This window comes from Brassica napus, chromosome A3, assembly GCF_020379485.1.
Source record: "Brassica napus cultivar Da-Ae chromosome A3, Da-Ae, whole genome shotgun sequence".
Taxonomy (NCBI): Eukaryota; Viridiplantae; Streptophyta; class Magnoliopsida; order Brassicales; family Brassicaceae; genus Brassica; species Brassica napus.
In genome coordinates, this window is record NC_063436.1 from 4503512 (window position 1) to 4523539 (window position 20028).

The 20028-nt window shown below is 35.8% G+C and overlaps 4 protein-coding genes across 5 annotated transcripts; all 4 read left to right on the forward strand.

The window, feature by feature from the left end:
- Positions 1–328: 328 nt before the first annotated feature.
- On the forward strand, positions 329–3927 carry LOC106419691 (heavy metal-associated isoprenylated plant protein 3). The gene is made up of 5 exons (XM_022717507.2): positions 329–2121; positions 2252–2375; positions 2498–2706; positions 2781–2868; positions 2983–3927. The coding sequence occupies exons 1-5, from the start codon at positions 2113–2115 to the stop codon at positions 3207–3209; spliced, it is 657 nt and encodes a 218-aa protein (XP_022573228.1). The 5' UTR covers positions 329–2112; the 3' UTR covers positions 3210–3927.
- A 207-nt stretch (positions 3928–4134) lies between these two features.
- Positions 4135–7159, forward strand: LOC106419733 (ABC transporter F family member 1). The gene is made up of 5 exons (XM_013860553.3): positions 4135–4345; positions 4429–4648; positions 4751–5035; positions 5117–5351; positions 5791–7159. Exons 2-5 carry the CDS (start codon positions 4442–4444, stop codon positions 6846–6848), a joined length of 1785 nt encoding a protein of 594 aa, XP_013716007.2. The 5' UTR covers positions 4135–4345; positions 4429–4441; the 3' UTR covers positions 6849–7159.
- Positions 7160–8987: 1828 nt separating this feature from the next.
- Positions 8988–13417, forward strand: BNAA03G08810D. Of its 2 annotated transcripts, XM_013860595.3 has the most exons (11): positions 8988–9399; positions 9729–9779; positions 10104–10226; positions 10944–11474; positions 11562–11757; positions 11863–12019; positions 12093–12192; positions 12297–12359; positions 12461–12550; positions 12631–12732; positions 13002–13417. In XM_013860595.3, the coding sequence occupies exons 1-11, from the start codon at positions 9199–9201 to the stop codon at positions 13341–13343; spliced, it is 1956 nt and encodes a 651-aa protein (XP_013716049.2). In that variant the 5' UTR covers positions 8988–9198; the 3' UTR covers positions 13344–13417. The 2 variants fall into 2 exon arrangements, with proteins under 2 accessions (XP_013716049.2, XP_013716048.2); XM_013860594.3 differs by having other exon boundaries at positions 8990–9399; positions 11562–12019.
- A 4777-nt stretch (positions 13418–18194) lies between these two features.
- LOC106419765 (probable aquaporin PIP2-4) lies at positions 18195–19885 on the forward strand. The gene is made up of 4 exons (XM_013860596.3): positions 18195–18572; positions 18947–19097; positions 19189–19474; positions 19580–19885. Exons 1-4 carry the CDS (start codon positions 18266–18268, stop codon positions 19691–19693), a joined length of 858 nt encoding a protein of 285 aa, XP_013716050.1. The 5' UTR covers positions 18195–18265; the 3' UTR covers positions 19694–19885.
- Positions 19886–20028: the final 143 nt, after the last annotated feature.

Genomic DNA, 20028 nt, shown 5'->3' on the forward strand with positions numbered 1-20028 from the left:
TTTCATATAATTTTGAAAATTAGCTACCATAAATTATTATTTGTAATATCATTTAGGTTATTTGGCAAGTGATAATAATTAGTTTTAGATTCACTTTTTATTTTAGATCTAATTAAAATAATTAAAATTATAAAAAGTTTCGTTCATTATATTATGTAGTTTATAAATATAAAAAAGAATTAAACAAACGTTATTATTTTTTATATAATTTCAACAATTAGTTACCATAAATTATTATTTTAATATAATTTAGAATATTTTGAAAACGATATTAATTGGTTCTATATTTATTTTATTTTTAATCTAGATTTAAATTAAAAATTAAAAATTATCGACCAAACAAATTATAACAATTTTGTTAAAACTTCACAAATAATCATGTAAGGAAAAATCAGTTAAGTGACTTTTCGTTGTTTAATGTATAGAAGGATTTCTATTTATATGAGACTTACTATTTCAAGTATACATATATAGTACTTAGAGACCTTATTAGTTAGCAGTATTTGTTTAGCTAGATAGTATTGACTATTGCGAGACCGTATTAATTAATAGTATATGTTGAGTTGCTACATTGTGTATGAAAGTCACCACCTTTATCAGTGTCTCCTGCGGCTAAGAGAAATAGATTGATGGAAATACAGATACTGTTTCTATGTTCCAGTTGACACATTCCCATGCCAGATATTGTTACATCCAAAACCCTCCGAATATAAAAAGGAAACCACAACACTAGTTATATAACTTTTGAATTAGGTTCCTGTTCGTAATCGCGCTAGGTGCTAGTCGTGCACTCGAGCCGGGCCTAGCGCCTTGACGAAAAATCGGAGATTAATTGGGGAGTACGCGGGGCATTTAATTTAATTTTTTAAATTAAATATAATATGTAAATATATATTATAATGTGATAATCTATGTATATTGAAATTCATATTAACATTTAAATTAACTAAATCCCATGTTAAGGACTTTAGTTTTAAAAATTCAAATCCATAAATTAAAATGATTTCACTGTCGAACCTATCGTAGAAATACATAGTCATTAGAATCACCTATCTAAGATTTATCAAAATGTTTATATCATGTACAAGAAAAGAGACAATACAGTCTGTAGCATATACTGCATTATCAATTTATTTTGTATAGAAAAATTCAACAATAAAAAACGATTAAAATAAGAAAAAGATGCGCTGAAGTTAAAAAAACAAGAGTTCTAACTACATCCCACATCGGAAAGCAAAATAAGAAGAAACATGTCAAATTATCTATAAATATAGATGTTTCTGCTTCGCTTCAGTTTCAAGGTGGGCTTCCACAAAAGCCCTGTCAAAAGTGTTAAAATTAATCGGGAAAAATCGGTTAAAAATCGTTAAAACCCCGATTAATTAACTTAGGCGGCCGGTTTATTGTGGTCCGATTAGTTGACCCGATTTGGTCCAAATCGCCACGGTACTCGTGCGCCGAGCGCCTGGGCAGCCGAGTTTTCGGCTAGGCAGCCGCGTTTTCGAACAGGGGGTTTACCACATCGCTACTAAACAAAAGCACATATGCATAGGCTCAGTGAGGCCCATAATATTTGGTTTGGTAGGGTTGGTGAACTTTATGTCCACAACCCGTTTCGTCTCAACTAAAGAGAACCAAAAAAAAACAACTGTATCAAGAGGAACTGAAAAAATGGAAAATTTTCAAATATTACAATCTGTAAGCTATTTAGAACTAAAATTATGTATGGAAAACTAACTTTTCATCTTTTCCTAAATTAAGATGCTGGAATTCACTTTTCTTCAAAAATGAAAAAGGAACCTTAACTTTCTTGTAATGTTTTTAACTTTTTAACGAAAACATAAAATATGTGCTGAATGTAGTTTTTGGGTATAAAGTGCGTGGATTTGTTAAGTTTACACTTTCTTAACTATATGATATTGGTAAAAAAAAAACTATAGAACAATATCAGAGGTCATTTATATAACACCACTCATCATCATCATCATAAAGCCCATTTAAACCGAACTACTATAAATAGAATGAAAGGTCTAGTCCTTCTCTCTTTCCTTCCGACTCTGGTCTCCGTCTACTTTCCTTCTCCCCACTACTTCCTCACTAAACCGAGTCACCATGAGTAAGGTAACCGAGTCAAACCGCAGCTACCCTTTACAGCAGCCTCGAATCTTCTCTCTCGACTTTATCAGTTTAATTATACTGCAGATCATATTTATTGGGTTTAAATTGCGCACTCTGTTTTGTCTCTGAACAGAACAACAACAAAAGAGATGGCAGCGGTGAGAAGAAGACGGCGTCTATCACCGTCGTTTTGAAGGTCGACATGCATTGCGATGGTTGCGCTTCAAAACTCGTTAAATCCGTTCGTGCTATCCAAGGTTTGATTTTCGTATGAACAAATCGAACGTTACCGTCCTTTTTACTCGGAACCTATACTGGGTCATTTAAAAATCCCTACTTTAATTGAAAAATAACAATAACGTGTAATAATATCTCTCAGGCGTTGAGACGGTGAAAGCAGAGTCAGAGACTGGTAAAGTAACGGTGACCGGAGATGTAGATCCGGCTAAACTCCGGGAGCAACTTGAAGTGAAGATAAAGAAGAAAGTCGAGTTGGTTTCTCCTCAGCCCAATAAGGAGAAAGACAACAACAAGGACAGTAAGGACAAGAACAAAGAAAAGAAGTCAAAGGAGAAGAAACCTAAAGAGGTAAAGCTTTGAACTTTACTTAACCGTTCGTATTATTACAAAACCAAGAATCTGATTCTAAAAGTCTGTGTTAGGCTCCGGTTACAACGGCGGTACTGAAGGTGGACTTCCACCGTGAACGGTGTATTGAGAAGATTCAAAAGACTGTCTCTAAAACCAAAGGTTTGAAGAGAGAGAGACACAACAAAACCAATGAGTTCTGTCAGCGTTTTCAAAACGCTGTTTTTAGTTTAAAACGCTGACGACGTTTTATTTTTTGGTTTTTTGCAACGGCAGGTGTGAGTGGCTTCTCAATAGATCACGAGAAGCAGTTGGTGACGGTTAAAGGAACAATGGACGTGAAAAAGCTCGTCAGGAGTTTGACTGAGAAGCTAAAACGTAGCGTGGAGATTGTGGCGACGGCCAAGAATGGTAACGCAAAAGAGAAACAGTACGTGGCGGCTCAGCCTGCTCACGGGTCTGCGTATTTTCCGGTGAGGATGGAGATACGATTGAATACTTAGCACCTCAGATTTTCAGCGATGATAATCCGAATGCTTGCGTCGTTATGTGAAGCGGCGGAAGAACATTGACGGGTAGTAGAATAGACTGTAAATATGCGCTTAAGATTTTTAAGGTACTTATTGAATATTTAAATACTTCTTTTCAGATATAATTTCAAAATAAATATAGAATTGAATATTTTTAGTACATATTAATGTGATCTTTTATTTATGCCTCTGAAGATGATGTTTCTCAGGTCATCGAACAAAAGTTTAATCCTATCTGTTGGACCGCGCATATCTTTGGATTTGTTGGACGACTATATGATGAAACAAAAGTTTACTAGGGATCATCTTCGCTTACTGATCAATACATAAACCATTTTCAATCTATTTGATTGATACAAACATCGCCTTGAACTAGTGAACAACGATCATTGCTTCTCAAAAGTTTACATACAAGTATACATAATATAACACCTTCTCAAAAGTTTAAATTTTTTTCTTTTTTAAATCTTAATAAAATTAAAGAATGAAAAGAGAAAGACATGCAGGAGTCAATGATTTCCCCCTTTTGCCTTTTACCTTTCTTCATCTTCACATTTTTCCTCTACTTTTGTACTTTTGTGAAATTTATATTTGATTCTATTTCTTTCTCAACACTAATTTCCAAATTTTTTTTTTTTAAGAATGGGTGGACGATTGATAAGGACGAGAACTTTCCTCTTCATTTGAAAAAAACATTTCACACCTTCAAATGTCATACCAAACATATACATACATAATGGGGCTGGTATAAGAAAGACAGTGGGGCTTCCACTTTCACCTATGGATCTTTACCTACAAACATTGGGCCTTCAATTCAACAAGCCTAAATAAAAGCCCATATAAAAAAACGCACCATATTCGCATATTCGCGACCGACCAGATGTGGGGAGTTGGTGTTAGATTCCAATACGCAAACTAAAAAAAAGTCTTGCAGCTAAACACAGTCTTGTCGTACACGTGGCACTCACCCTCTTATAAATAAAAAAAACACGATTCTTTCCTTCCGCCTCCCTCGACAGAAACCACTTCTCTCATTAACCCTAATTCACACACCTTTGCATCTGCGAAACTCGATCTCCAGATCTCTCCAAGCTCCCAATCTCCAACAGGTAAAAATCCATTATTTACAAATCATCCTCAATTGTTTGATTTCGATCTGTATCATCCTCAATTGTTTGATTTCGAATTTCAGGGAGATTCGAAAGATGGTGTCCGACGCTAGCAAGAAGAAGGCTCTCCAGAAGAAAGCCGCCGCCGCCGCCAAAAGAGGCGGTAAAGCAGCCGCCGCTAAAGCCGCCGCCTCTTCTTCAAACGGAGCTGATAGCTTGTCGAGCGGCGTCGACGCTCTTCAGATATCCGACCGGACCTGTACCGGAATCCTCTGCTCTCATCCTCAGTCCAGAGACATTCGTGTAAGTCTTTTTTTGAAGTTAGATTTTTTTGAAGTTAGAGACGAACTCGTGTGAATCAGTTAGATTGATTCTTTGTTTTGTTTTGTTTTGTTTTGATTGCAGATTGAATCTCTGTCTGTTACGTTTCATGGTTACGACCTGATTGTTGATTCGATGCTGGAGCTTAACTACGGGAGACGTTACGGTCTCCTCGGGTTGAATGGTTGTGGGAAGTCTACTCTCTTAACTGCGATTGGACTCAGAGAGCTTCCGATTCCTGATCACATGGACATCTACCATCTCTCCCACGAGATTGAAGCCACTGATATGACTTCTCTCGAGGCTGTGATGAGCTGTGACGAGGAGAGGTTGAAGCTGGAGAAGGAGATTGAGACTCTTGTTGAGCAGGTTTTGTGTAAAACTCTATTCTTGATTTTGGTATGTGTTGTGTTTGGATGCTGATTTTAGTTCTTTTTTTTTTGGCAACAGGATGATGGAGGCGGAGAGCGTCTTGACACAATCTACGAGCGGTTAGAAGCCATGGATGCTTCGACGGCGGAGAAGCGTGCTGCTGAGATTCTGTTTGGTCTTGGTTTCGACAAGGAGATGCAGGCTAAGAAGACTAAGGACTTTTCTGGTGGGTGGAGGATGAGAATTGCGTTGGCGAGAGCTCTCTTCATTATGCCAACTATCCTTTTGCTTGATGAGCCCACTAATCATTTAGGTACGTTCTTACTTGCTTTGATTGGTTTCTGTTTTGTTTTTCATTAGTATATATACTCCCTAAGTGTAGTTTTAGACTTTAAAATCCATTTCATTTTAAGGGGTTTCTCTATAATTTTTCACTTATATCCCTACTTTTAGCTCATTAATTAGTAAAATAAAAAATATTAATTAGTGGTATAGTAAAATATATAATGAATTTTTAATGTGTGAAGAAATTTTTAACTACATTATAAGGGTTTGATCTATAACTTTTCAACTTATATCCCTACTTTTTAGCTCATTAATTAGTAAAAAGAGTTAATTAGTGGTATAGTACAATATTGAATGATTTTTTTAATGTGTGAAGAAATTTTTAACTACATATAAAATAAAAGAGGTAGAGTATATATATATATTTTTTGATATTTGTGCCGAATCTTATTTCTCTCTTGCATCAGATTTGGAAGCTTGTGTCTGGTTAGAGGAGAGCCTGAAGAACTTTGACCGTATCCTCGTCGTGGTCTCCCACTCGCAGGATTTTTTGAACGGAGTGTGTACCAACATCATCCACATGCAAAGCAAGCAGCTCAAGTACTACACCGGTAACTTCGACCAGTACTGCCAGACACGTTCCGAGCTAGAGGAGAATCAGATGAAACAGTACAGATGGGAGCAGGAGCAGATCTCCCACATGAAGGAGTACATCGCCCGGTTCGGTCACGGTTCAGCCAAACTCGCTCGCCAAGCGCAGAGCAAGGAGAAGACTCTGGCCAAGATGGAGAGAGGTGGGCTCACGGAGAAGGTGGCGAGAGACAGTGTCCTCGTTTTCCGTTTTGCTGATGTTGGGAAGCTTCCGCCGCCGGTGCTTCAGTTTGTGGAAGTGTCCTTTGGGTACACACCTGACTACCTTATATACAAGAACATCGACTTTGGTGTTGACTTGGACTCTAGGGTGGCACTTGTGGGACCCAACGGAGCTGGGAAGAGTACTCTCTTGAAGCTCATGACTGGTGAGCTGCATCCAACTGAAGGAATGGTGAGGCGTCACAACCACTTGAAGATTGCTCAGTACCATCAGCATCTAGCTGAGAAGCTGGACCTTGAAGTGCCTGCGCTTATCTACATGATGAACGAGTTTCCGGGTAACGAAGAGGAGAAGATGAGAGCTGCTATTGGTAGGTTCGGTCTGACCGGTAAGGCGCAAGTGATGCCGATGAAGAATCTATCTGATGGACAGAGGAGCCGTGTGATATTCGCGTGGCTGGCTTATAAGCAGCCTAACATGCTTTTACTGGATGAGCCTACTAACCATCTGGATATTGAGACGATCGACTCTCTTGCTGAGGCGTTGAACGAGTGGGATGGTGGTTTGGTTCTTGTGAGTCACGACTTCAGGTTGATTAACCAAGTGGCTCATGAGATATGGGTGTGTGAGAAGCAGTGCATCACGAAATGGAATGGTGATATTATGGACTTCAAGAAGCATCTCAAGGCTAAAGCTGGGCTTGAAGACTGAAGATAAAGTCAAGTCAGAAGACTTGGTTGGGTCACAGGGCTATAGAGAGTGAGAGGGATTTTGTTTGGTGATGGTTTTGAAGCCAACACGTTAAAGAGAGAGGGAGACACCATACTCGTAATCTCTGCACTTCTTACTCATTTAAGAGGTCAGTGATTCTTCTATATTAGTACTATAAACATCAATCTGCACTTTTATTTTTATTGTTTTGACGTTTTTGGAGGAGAGACGGATATGAAAAACGAAATATTTTGGTTGTATTGTAGGATTTTTTTTTTTTAATTATTAAAAGACTCAGATGTTGACGATTATGGTATTATTTAATATTATCAAAGTTAAGAAAAACATCGCATCAGTTCCAAAGCTATTGCAAGGGAGACGCAGAGGTGTGATTGTGGTGTTTATCAAATAGTATTGAATATTGATTACAGTTTAGCCGAGGCAGAGGTCAGAGCTTGTAATAGGTTCAATCCAAAAAACATTACTAAAATTAATCGAAACCTTCAAAATATAAAACATGCTTGTTTGCTAAAAATCAAATGGATAATGGACGTAGATATAGGAGAGATTAACTAAAATAGGAATGAGTTTCTTCTCAAGGGAAATTAAAACGAAACATATTTTGAGCTGTGATATATGCTTGTTTGGCTTATCACTCGCTGTGGACCACTGATGGATAATGGCTACAACATCAAGCACTTCCCTCGTTACCTCATCTTCCTTACACTAACCGGTATCTTGAGCCGCTGTGCAGCGTTCTTTTGCATGGTAACTTTCCAGAAGAAGTAGCTTTAAGCTCCTTCTATGCATGTAAAACTATACTGGACTAATCAATAGAGAACATAGACAAACCACAAAGGTTTTACAAGAAGAAAGAATACATCAATTGCTGAAGATCATGGCCTGGTACAATGTTCATAGGTAGTTCCATCGTCAGAGTTCAAGATTTTCTTATCTGTAATTCTTCATGTTGTACATTAGGGGTGGGCGTTCGGGTACCCGTTCGGGTTCGGGTCGGGTATTTCGGATTTTCGGGTATTTCGGTATAGAGGTCTAGAACCCGTTCGGGTATTTCTGTACTTCGGGTCGGGTTCGGGTATTTTTAGTTCGGATTCGGTTATTTCGGATCGGGTTCGGATATTTAGATTTTGAAAAAAAATATTAAAATTTTCATTTCTCAAGTTTATTGTATTTAAAAATATAACTTTTAGTTAACTAATTTTTTATTTTTAATAGATTGAATGGTTAATAGATTTGGACATAACATTTTAAAACTAAAAAGACACTAATTTAGTTATTTTTTTTTAATTTTGGATATAACTTTTTGTTAATTTTTGAAATAAAAAACTTGACATGCACTTTAAGTGAGTAGCAAATCATTTTTTCCGGAATTGTATGTATATCATATGAACTTAAATTATGTGTAGTATCAATATAAATATTTTATATAAAATGAGAGATATAAACTAGAAACATAAGGTTAATTATACATATGTTCGGTTATCTTCGGATATCCATTCGGGTTCGGGTATTATCCGTTCGGGTTCGGGTATCCAATCTCTCCTTATTCAATACCCGTTCGGGTATTTTGCTACTTCGGTTCGGATTTCGGTTCGGTTTTTTCGGATCGGGTTCGGGTGCCACTTCGGATATCGGGTAAAGTGCCCACCCCTATTGTACATCTTTCTATTGTCTTATAGATATAACGTAGATCATCATCGTGTTGCAACTTGCTATCAATTATGTTTTATACACCAAGTAAAAATGTAGAAGTACATAGAAGAACCAATGAGAAAACCTTCAAGAACTTCCATTACTTTCTTGGCTTAAAAGTTAATAACAATGGTAATTTGTTTTACTTTCATCACCTAGAATTTCATATTTCCAAATGAGATGACATCATTTGATACAAATTATCATTATTAGTCTGGTACTATACAGTGTGGAGAAGCATTTATTTAAGAACAAGGTAGATCAGAATGTATTGATTGTTTTTTGTTTATAACAAAAAAAAGTATGTAAAAGTTAAATGATTATCCAATTAAAATATTTTTTTTTGCTTACACATTAATCCTACAACTAGATATGCAAATTGTTACGTAATGATTAGTGAGCCAAAATCATAATCTCCCTTGTACTCAAACAACAAATCATAGCAGAAACCCAAATATGAAATATTTTATAATAATGAAATTATTATTAAAAATTAAAAACCCACTACCCACCACTCTCTCTCAAGGACGGTTAAGAGCATCAGCTACGAAAACTGCTTCTCGTCTTCCTTCACCAAACCCTCACAATCGGTCGCTCTCTTCTTCATCTTGAAGCCTAAGCCAATCTATACCTCAATATGTCCCATTCTTCTTCTATTAACCTCCTTCATTACCATTACCTCCCTCCTTGTCTAAATCACTCTTCCTTCCGGTTTTGCGTCACTGCTCCATCTTCATCTCGTTGGTCTAGTCCCGACGACGACATCTGCTCCATCATGGCCATGCCCACCACAACTCTCCCTGGCTCCATGTCTCCCTTCAATGTCCCTCATAGTGTTGTGAGTTTTTATTTTGTTCCATTCTTCGTCTTGTCATTTTAAATGTCAAATTAATGGATTGTTTGCATACAGCTCGAAATGTATATGAATCTTAAATCTAATAACTAGCTTATGAAACCTCGAACCAATGGAGTTTGTATAAACCCTCATAACCCTCTTTTCACATATAAAAGTACCTAATACGTGTGTTTTATGCTACGAATATGAATTGATTTTAGCGTTCATTCACATGAATCTGATCATCAGTCTGTTTCTGCATGATTCTATTGTTGTATGAATCGATGCTTTCACTTATTGGATTTTTTCCTGTGAAACTTTGATGTGTATAGAGGACGAAAAGGCCAAATGGGCAGCAGAAAAAGGAAGAAATGGAGAAAGAGGTATGGAAGTCCATTTTAAAGCTACTTACCTATTTAGGTGTATATCTAGGCAAACACCAAGGGATGTTGTTATAAATCGACATGCTAATATATACATAGAGCAGAGTTTTAATATAGGTATCCAATCTAAGTTTTATGTTCAATATATCTTTTGGCATTATCTAAATTAGTCAATGCATGTTATTATCATTAACAAACAGAAATCACATAATATGATACTTCTGCAATTGTGAAATTGTAGACTAAATAATAAAAATTATCATTTATATTTGTCAAATTGTAGGCTAATATGTGGTAAATAATAGAAGGTTTAATAATTGTTAGGTGTATATGTTACGGGAGATGCTTGATCAAGAAGAGAAGACACGTGAGATCTTGGAGAGAGTCCAAAAACATCAGCTTCCTTCATCTTCTTCTGTTGCCCTTCCTGCTTCTCTCCCTCCCAAGGTAACTATTATACCTTTGTACATGCTTCTCCATATCCCTTTGTAAATACGCGTGGAAGAGTAAGTAAAGTTTCTAAGTTTGGATAGAGTGAAAAAGCAGCAAAACTAAAATATATGAATGTGATGATAAATAACGATCATACACGTATTTATGGTAACGTTGCTTTTAATCCAAGGCTTTAGGTCAACCATAAATGCAATTATTAATTAATAGTTCTCTAAATCAAACAAAATTGCTAGATCACCTTACGGCCGGGACAAAAGGCATAATCATAAGCAAATATACAAAGAGTTCAAAAAAAAATACAAACTTCCGTTACATGTTGCGAAGCTATTCTATGCAATCAAGGCCCTTTCTAGTTTAGTATAATTACATACTATTTTCTAACAGGCAATCACCTGCTAATTAGCTTTCTGCTACATGGTAGTCAAACTGATGTAATTATCGTTCAAAATCTAAATTGATTTTTCCTTGTTTTTAGTAATTGATGTTTCGATTATTTTGATAATGCTTTATTATTATATTCATAATTTTCTCAATAACTTCAAAAATTAGGGAAATAGTTATTATATATGTAAATAGAGCCAAGCTTCAAAAATGATTCACTTGCTTCTGAAGCGGTAAACTTTTCATTTGCTATGAGAGAAATAAGACCATGACATTTATTTAGCAGTAAAAAAGTTTAAATAAGTTACCTAACACTATTTTTTAATGCAGATGAAGGAACTAATAACGGAACTTTCGATAGTGGAAGGGGAAATCTCAAGACTAGAGGTTCAGATAAGCCATCTCCAGATAAATCTCAAGGAAGAACAAGATGAAACTTTGAGACAAGCAACAACAAGTTCATCAAGAAGAACATGGCAAGCTAGTGAGAGTGACAATAATGACTCTATAACCTCTCATCAAGCTCTGCCAAAGTACTCTAATTTGCCACCTCCAAGCCCTATGGTGGATCAATGCATGATGAAGAATGGAAACAACAACACCAAATCTTCTACTAATCATCGTCAAGAGAATGCAACATTTGAAACAAAGACTTTGCATTTCATCAACAAAGCCATCAAAGGTGATTACGTGACCCAAAGCTTCCACAAATCTAATGAGAAAGTTGGATTAGTCAAGAAGGAAAATCCTCGGTCAGTTCAACAAGAAAATAAGTTGCAAGAGAATACTAATATGAAGAAGATGCTTAGGAGGATGAAATCGCCTTCTCCTCTACGTGAACCTAGATACTCCTCTCCCAAGGTACGTAATTTGTATAATACTTATCATGCATCATTCACTTCGTTCAATTTACTCATACAATTTATAGTTAATTATGATTTTTTGTAGACTAATAAGGATCGTGTAGCACTTGATACATCACTAGACCTCCCACCAAAATCTCTATCAAGCACAATTTTAATGGAAGATGGACAAAACATACAGAAGTGGCATCCAAACAAGCTCGCCGAGAACATCATGAAGTGTCTTAATTTCATCTACGTTCGTCTCCTTAGAACCACAAGAGTCATGGAGCTAGAGAAAGGTCCGGTTTCGAGATCCAATCCTTTCTCTTTGATCTCAAGAAGCTTTAGGGTGGACAAGGCAACATCCGGTTTGTCTAAATCCATGAATCTCGTGTCTTATAAAGAATCAAGACAACAAGATCCCTATGGAGTATTTGATGTAGAAGCATCTTTGGCTAGAGACATTGGTCCGTACAAGAATCTCGTCATCTTCACTTCAAGCTGTATGGATTCCAAGTGTATTTCGAGTTCTAGCTCGGTTTCTTTGATCCAGAAACTCAGGTAAATTTCGAGATAAACTTTGTGAATTTATTTTCTTACGTTGGCTAAACATATTGTTATGTACAAAATGCAGGGTGTTGATGAACAATCTTGAGACCGTGGATTTGAGAGTGTTGAGCCATCAACAAAAGCTGGCGTTTTGGATCAACATGTTCAATGCATGTGTTATGCATGTATATATTCTGTACTTATATACTTCATATTTTGTTAATTAAAAAAAAAAATTCATATTTATGTATATACTCAACGTACTTTCATTACTTCCGCGTATGACCAGGGATATCTACAATATGGAGTTCCTAAAACAACTGAGAAACTACAATCTCTTGTTTATAATAAGGTATGTTTCTCTTTTCCATTCTAAAATAAACACTAGATTAAGTCAACTCCATATTGTTCATACGTATTTAAGTTTTGTGATAATCAAAGTATAAATTGTAGGCTACAATAAATGTTGGAGGCAAAAATATAAGTGCTCATACCATAGAGCATTATATTCTACGGAAGCCTGCAAATTCTAACATGACTCAGGTACATACTATGTCAATAATCATCTTCATATTTATCTGATTAATCTTATAAATTCGCTAAGTATGCAAATATGATCACAGGATCGACACGAAGAAATGATTATTCGTAAACTATACGGTATAGAATCAGCGGATCCTAACATCACATTTGCTCTCTCATGCGGAACTCGATCCTCTCCTGCGGTAAGTTAAACTCATTAATCCACTTCTGTTAAGCTGAACAAACTGTGACAATAGACGGTTTAATATCTATACTTAAATTAACTACATAGATGGTTAACTAGCATTCTTAGTACCTGATCAGTGTTGTAGTATTTTTAATTATTCACTATTTCAAGCACTTGATAGAGTTATAGACAGTTTTTGTAACTATTAGATTGATGGTGAAAATATATGGTTACATACTATATACTATCACAACAAATGGTTATTTTTCAAATTAAAAATTGAAGGTGAGGATATACACCGGAGAAGGAGTAGCAACAGAGCTAGAGAAAGCGAAACTGGAGTACCTGCAAGCGTCCGTTGTGGTTACATTGGCTAAACGGGTAATCTTGCCTGAGCTTCTTGTAAAACACGCCGTCGATTTCGTGGCAAGGGATGATGGCAACGGCGTAGAGATGGGATCTCTGGTGAAATGGGTTTGCAACCAATTACCAACGTCTGGTTCCTTGAGAAATTCAATGGTGGATTGTTTAAAGAATCAAAACTCCAAAGCTTCTTCTTCTTCATCCTCTCTGGTGGTTGAAAAGATCCCTTATGATTTTGAGTTTCAGTATCTTTTAGCTATTTGAAAAATACTAATTTGTTATTTTGTACTGTTGGAAATCTTGTGTTTAATAAAAGTATCAAAGCTTGTTTTATTTTATTTTTATGGATGATTGTTATACTGACATGTATATGGTTTATCTCGACCAGTCAACATCTTATGATCATCTTCCACCTGTAAAAAAAAAAACATTGCTTTAGAAATATTTTTCTCTTTTTCTTTTTAATTTAAATTGTTTTACAAATCAAATTCTAAAGTAAACTATACATTTACAACCAAACTAATCATCCACTCGATCTTCTTTGATATGCATCATCTAGTGGAGTCTATATTGTTCCTTCCGCGGCGGCTCTTGTAATTAAGGCGCTCAAGGAGCCAGAGAGAGACCGTAAGATAACGGTAACATTTCGTTTGATGACGTCATCCAGATCGCAAAGATTATGCGTCCGAGATCTATTGCTAAGGAGTTGAGTAGAACGGTGAGGGAGATTTTAGGGACTTCTGTTTCCGTGGGGTGTACGGTTGATGGTAGGGACCCAATGACAGCATCTTCATGAGGAGATTGTAGATGTTCCTAACGAGTAAAGAAGGTTCTTTGTCCAAAAAAAAAACGAGTAAAGAAGGTTCCTTTTTTTGTTCTCTTGTCGTTTTGCTGTAATTGTGTTTGATTTCGAGGAATTGCTTTTTAGTACACTACATTTCAGATATTGAGATTTGGAACATGATAGTTTTGGATTTGAACATTTGAATCCTTTCTTGGGATGAAATATTAGAATGTTTCATTTATATAGCGAAGTAAGGTAATGATGCCTTATTCAAATAGTAACATTGTTGGATGCATCAAAAGATCTTATAACAGTATAATCTTTACATTTTACCAAAAAAAAAAAAAAATCTTATAACAGTATAGAGCATGTGGTTGATAGTTTGAGTGAGTACAATGTGCAGTGTTAATTTGCTTTTGCTCTTATACTTTGGAACCTTTTCATCAATCATTGATTTCATCTTGCTATCAAACTCTAAACCAAAACTAATGAACATGCTCACTTGTATTATTTACATGGATGTATAAGACGCACATACTATATATTTATATATGCAACTAGAAATATAATATATGCATGCATCAAGCATGTAAGTCCAACATGAATTGAATAATTGGAAAAATTAGGATCAAATCATTGGGACATAATTTTACGATGTACAGAAGAAATCGTCTGGCAAAGATAACATATAATAACATGTTCAACGTTGTTCAGATTCTGCATGTCATGGATCTCATTCTTATCATCTTATTTTACGTTTTCCTCGATTTTAAATCCGAAATTTTAGTTTTCCCTTATTTTTGATAATTGGTGGGTTATATTGAGGTTTCATTAATTCATCATTTTAAATATTGTCCAGTAATTTTCTGTTGAATTTTTATGTCATATATCATATTATCATATATGTATATTATATAGTAAAATATATGCTAAGCAAGTCTATTACCACATATATGAATACATGATTAATATAGCTTGAAAATTTAGGTCGTGACGACGTTGATACAGACTTGCTCGGGAATGATTTCTATTCAAGCATAAAAAACGTTCATACAAAAAGTATACCTTAAATTATCTTCGATACAAAAAGTATACCTTAAAACTATTTTTAAACTATTTCAGCAAGAATTCAACTGGAATTCCGATGATACGCTCTCTATCTATAACCATTTTGTCCATAAAGTTATGGACAACTATGGGAAGCAGATGTACGAGTGGAAGAAGAAGTGGGAAGTAAACAAGGTAGTTTTTAATTTATTAACAATTTTTAATTTATTAAACTATTTTTTAAATTATTAAACTTTTTTTTTAAAAAATTAAAAGGTCCCAAAGTCGATGAACGACACGGTATGGAAGGAGTTGTGTGAGCATTGGGATAAGGAAGAGACGAAAGAAACTTCTTCCACCAACTCCAACAACCGCAGGAGCGACCGTAAAGGGAAGGGCATCTACAAGCATAACTTGGGTGCCCAATCTATTGCCACTCTCGCGGATCGCATGGTAAGTTCAACCGCTTTTTCTTTAATTATTTAAGTTTCAGAATTTTATTTTTTATGCATTTTTTCAAATTTCTAATGTTTGTTTAATTTATTTTTTTTTCAAGGCGGAAGAAAATGAGGGCGAGCCGGTTGATGATCTCGCCCTAATGAAAAGGGCGTATACCAACAAGAAGACCGGTCAGATTGATGATGGTCTTGTGAGGGACGTGGTCGACCTGGTCCAAACTCAGGTGTACGACGAAGTGTCTCAGCTTCAAACCGATGATGACGATTCGACGGCTTCGACCAACTTGTCCCGGGTTCGAATCAACGAAATCGTTGAATCGGTAAGTTTTTTTTTTTAAAGTTCAATTTATTTATTTCTTGATTTTTATTTTATCATCAATTTATATTATCTAAATTTAGTTTTTTATATTTCAGTCGGTTCCAAAGAAGAAGGGACGTATGGTCGGTTTGGGTCGTCGCTCCCGGTCGGCTGCTCCTTCTTCTGCACCACCGCCATATGTTGATCCGGAAGTTCTTACGGCTCAGCTGAAGGACAAGGATGATCGGATATCTGCGTTGGAGACCCAGATGGCAGCTCAACAGGCGGGCTATGAGACCCAGAAGAGGCTCAACGAGCAGATGATGGAGATGATGAAGAGGATGTATCCGAACGAGGTGTTCCCGAACATCCAAGACCCGTAGTTTTTTTTTTTTTTTACCAAAAACTCTGAATGTTTTATTTAACTTTGAATATTATCTACTATGTTTTATTTAATGTTTTATTCAATTTTAATTTTAATTTTAAATTTTTAAATTTAAATTTAAAAAATTTAAATTTTTTTTAAAAAAATAAATTTTTTCGAAATTCCGAGGGAATGGAGTTCCTCGGAAAATTCCGAGGAACTTTCTTCCCTCGGAAAATTCCGAGGAACAAATTTCCCTCGGAATTTTCCGAGGGAATGGAGTTCCTCGGAAAATTCCGAGGGAGTTTTGTCCCTCGGAATTTTCCGAGGAACTCCATTCCCTCGGAAAATTCCGAGGGAAATATGTTCCTCGGAAATTTCCGAGGAACATATGTTCCTCGGAATTTTCCGATAAACATTCCGAGGAATGTTTTGTCGAAACTTCCGAGGATTTGACCATCGGAATTCCATCGGTATATTCCGAGGAACCTTCCGACGAACATATGTTTCTCGGAGTTTCCTCGGAATTTTGTTTCCTCGGAATTTCGTCGGAAATTTCCGACGGAATTCCGAGGAAGTATGAATTTCCGAGGAGATATTTCCGAGGACTTTTTTCGTCGGTATGTCGTCGGAATAGCGTTATTCCGACGACATACCGACGATTTTTTCCCTCAGTATCCCGATGTTTTCTTGTAGTGATATATTGTTTGGCCATCTTTTTATATATATATATATATATAGTTCGGCCATCTTGTTAGACCGTAATTCAGTTATTCGCTAGATAATATCAATTTAATGGAACATGTAAGCTAGTAATAACATAAATTTTAATTGTAAAGATTGAAATCTGGATAAAGAAAAATAGGAGATGAAATTTGACGTTGCAACAACAATTGAAAAATATTAAATTAAGGCTCCAATTAAACTAATATAAACACAAGAATATGTCTAAATCAAGGGTTGGTCAGGATAGCCTAAAACAAGTATATCTTCCACTAATCATACAATTTAAAGACAGCTCTGACACGTATTATGTTATTCGGAAAATGTACGCATAATATAGAAAATGTTGAATTGAAGAAACATCTATCTCCACACCACATGGATTAGTGGAGACTCTGGAGACAGAGGATTGGCTATACAAATGCATTTGTACAGGTCTGAACGATTTTAATTTACCTTGCTACGCATATCTGTTTTACGTTTTATTTCTAGAAGAGCTTTTGGACCAACGCTCGTAGTTTCTGTTAACCCGGGATCAGCCTACATTCTGGTGCTTTAAGAGGATTTGTTTCCATTATTCTTTATTATCAATGAAATTAGAAGTTGAGAAAAAGGAAAAAGATTGAAGAGACAAATATTATGAAAATTACTCAATATTGAAAAACCTTAACTTTTTAAAATAGCATCAATGTTATGATGTTTCTTTGGTGAGTGGGTGTATTTCGTGTGAATAAACTAAAGATTACAACAATTAACAGTAGTTTTTTTGGTACTGTAGGTAAATGATTTTCAGTATGTGCAGTAATCTGTTGCTTTTTCAGTTTCTTGGATGACTTGTATATTGAAGAGTAATTAAATAACTTCCATCATAAATTACACGGTTCCAATAGTTTAAGACATTTGCGATTGTTCTAAGTTTTAACTCAAAATCACTGATGAGAATCATGAGATACTCCAGAATGTATAAACATATAGTTAAGTCATAAAAACTTTGATCTATTTTTACTCTTTTCTATATACCCATTCCCACATTCGACGAGACTGAAAAATTAAACCCACCATACCCATATTTAAGAAAGAAACATATAACAAATGTTGGAATTTCTTTATATAAACCAATATATCAATATTCTGAAAAGGTAAAACATAACACTGCATGCAATTGTGCAAATCATTCCTTCATAACATTTTTAATTCCTAAAAATGTTGAGATGTTTCTCATAATACAACCAGCTCATTTGAGGCATATACGGTTTAGATATGATTCCTTCCATTATTATTTCTAATACTATATGTATACTTAACTGTCCACATAATTATTTCTAATACTATATGTGTACTTAATTAACTGTCCACATTATTAATAGCCATAAAAATTATCTGTCTTACAATGTACTTATACCAAACCTTTGCATAGCATCTGTGTATATATATACACACAACTAAACTAGAGAGTTACAACAAACATCAAAATACATCCATCTTTTCTCTCTCTCATCATCATCTTTAGCCATGGCAAAGGACTTGGAGGTGCAAGAGGGCGGAGCAATGGCGGCGAGAGATTACCAGGATCCGCCTCCGGCCCCATTGTTTGACATGGAGGAGCTTGGGAAGTGGTCGCTCTATAGAGCGGTTATAGCTGAGTTCGTGGCAACACTTCTCTTCCTTTACGTCTCAATCCTCACCGTAATTGGCTACAAAGCTCAGACCGACGCAAACGCCGGAGGAGTTGATTGCGGCGGCGTTGGGATATTGGGGATTGCGTGGGCTTTCGGTGGAATGATCTTTGTTCTCGTTTACTGTACCGCCGGTATTTCTGGTACGTATAGTAACGTTCGCGTCACGGCTCATAGATTTTTCCGTAAACATATATAACGTTAGAAATATGGTATAGTTTATAAATATATCACATATAGATTATAGTAATACCTAATCTGTATAGATCCATGTGGTACTTTAATTTCAATGTTTTGTCGAATAAGCCTATGTACTGTCTATCTATCTTTTTGTTTTGGTCAAAAGCCAATAATATCTTTCATGTTTAATAGAAATTTTCAACTTTCTACTCAGTTCGAAAGTTTAGCTAAATTCGGTATGAGTTACTTTGGTTTGGCTTACCTAAACTAAAATACAACCTTACATTTTAAGTTGATTAATAAATTAACATTTCTTGCTTTTATTGAAACATTGAAGGTGGTCATATAAATCCGGCTGTGACGGTGGGACTGTTCATAGCTCGAAAAGTGTCATTAGTGCGGACAGTGTTATACATTGTGGCTCAGTGCCTTGGTGCCATATGTGGTTGCGGTCTGGTCAAAGCATTCCAAAGTTCTTACTACAACAGGTTCCATCATGTCTCAACACTCATGCATCAGCCAATCAAAAGTCTAGATATCTTTTTATTTTTTCTAAATACAAATGAATAATAACATTAGATATGGAGGTGGAGCCAACCAGCTTGCCGACGGCTACAACAAAGGTACCGGACTAGGTGCCGAGATCATCGGAACATTTGTCCTTGTCTACACCGTTTTCTCGGCCACCGATCCCAAGCGAAGTGCACGTGACTCTCACATTCCAGTTTTGGCGCCACTTCCCATTGGTTTTGCCGTCTTCATGGTTCACTTGGCCACCATTCCCATCACTGGAACCGGAATCAACCCCGCCCGTAGCTTCGGAGCCGCAGTTATCTACAACCAAGAAAAGGCCTGGGACGACCAAGTACGTCATTAACTTTTATATACATGGACACATTTTCTATTAGTTAAAAATATATATCAAATGAAACTAATGATGCTTAATCATATATTTTGATAATTTGAACAGTGGATATTTTGGGTGGGACCAATGATCGGAGCAGCAGCTGCTGCGTTATACCATCAGTTTGTTCTAAGAGCGGCTGGAATTAAATCTCTTGGCTCCTTTAGGAGCTCTGCTTAATTTTAATTGTTTGAATTGAGCCACAAGTTGATCTTAAATCAAAATGATGATTACCACTATATATTAAGCGGAAGCTACGTGTATCTTTTATTTAATTTTATGTTCTGTTTTTAAATTTCAAGGAATTTCCCATTGGTTGTAAATGTGGTTTTAATTAATGTTGCTTTAAGATAAATCTCTTCTTTGCTTTTATTTTATTTTCTTTGTTTATTTTCTTTATATTGCTGTTCCTTCAAGCTAACAACCTCTTCATGCATTCTTTGCCACCAACCTTCTACCAAAACAAAATCGTAACTAGATGAACAAACACCATATATATGGACCTATTCTATAAT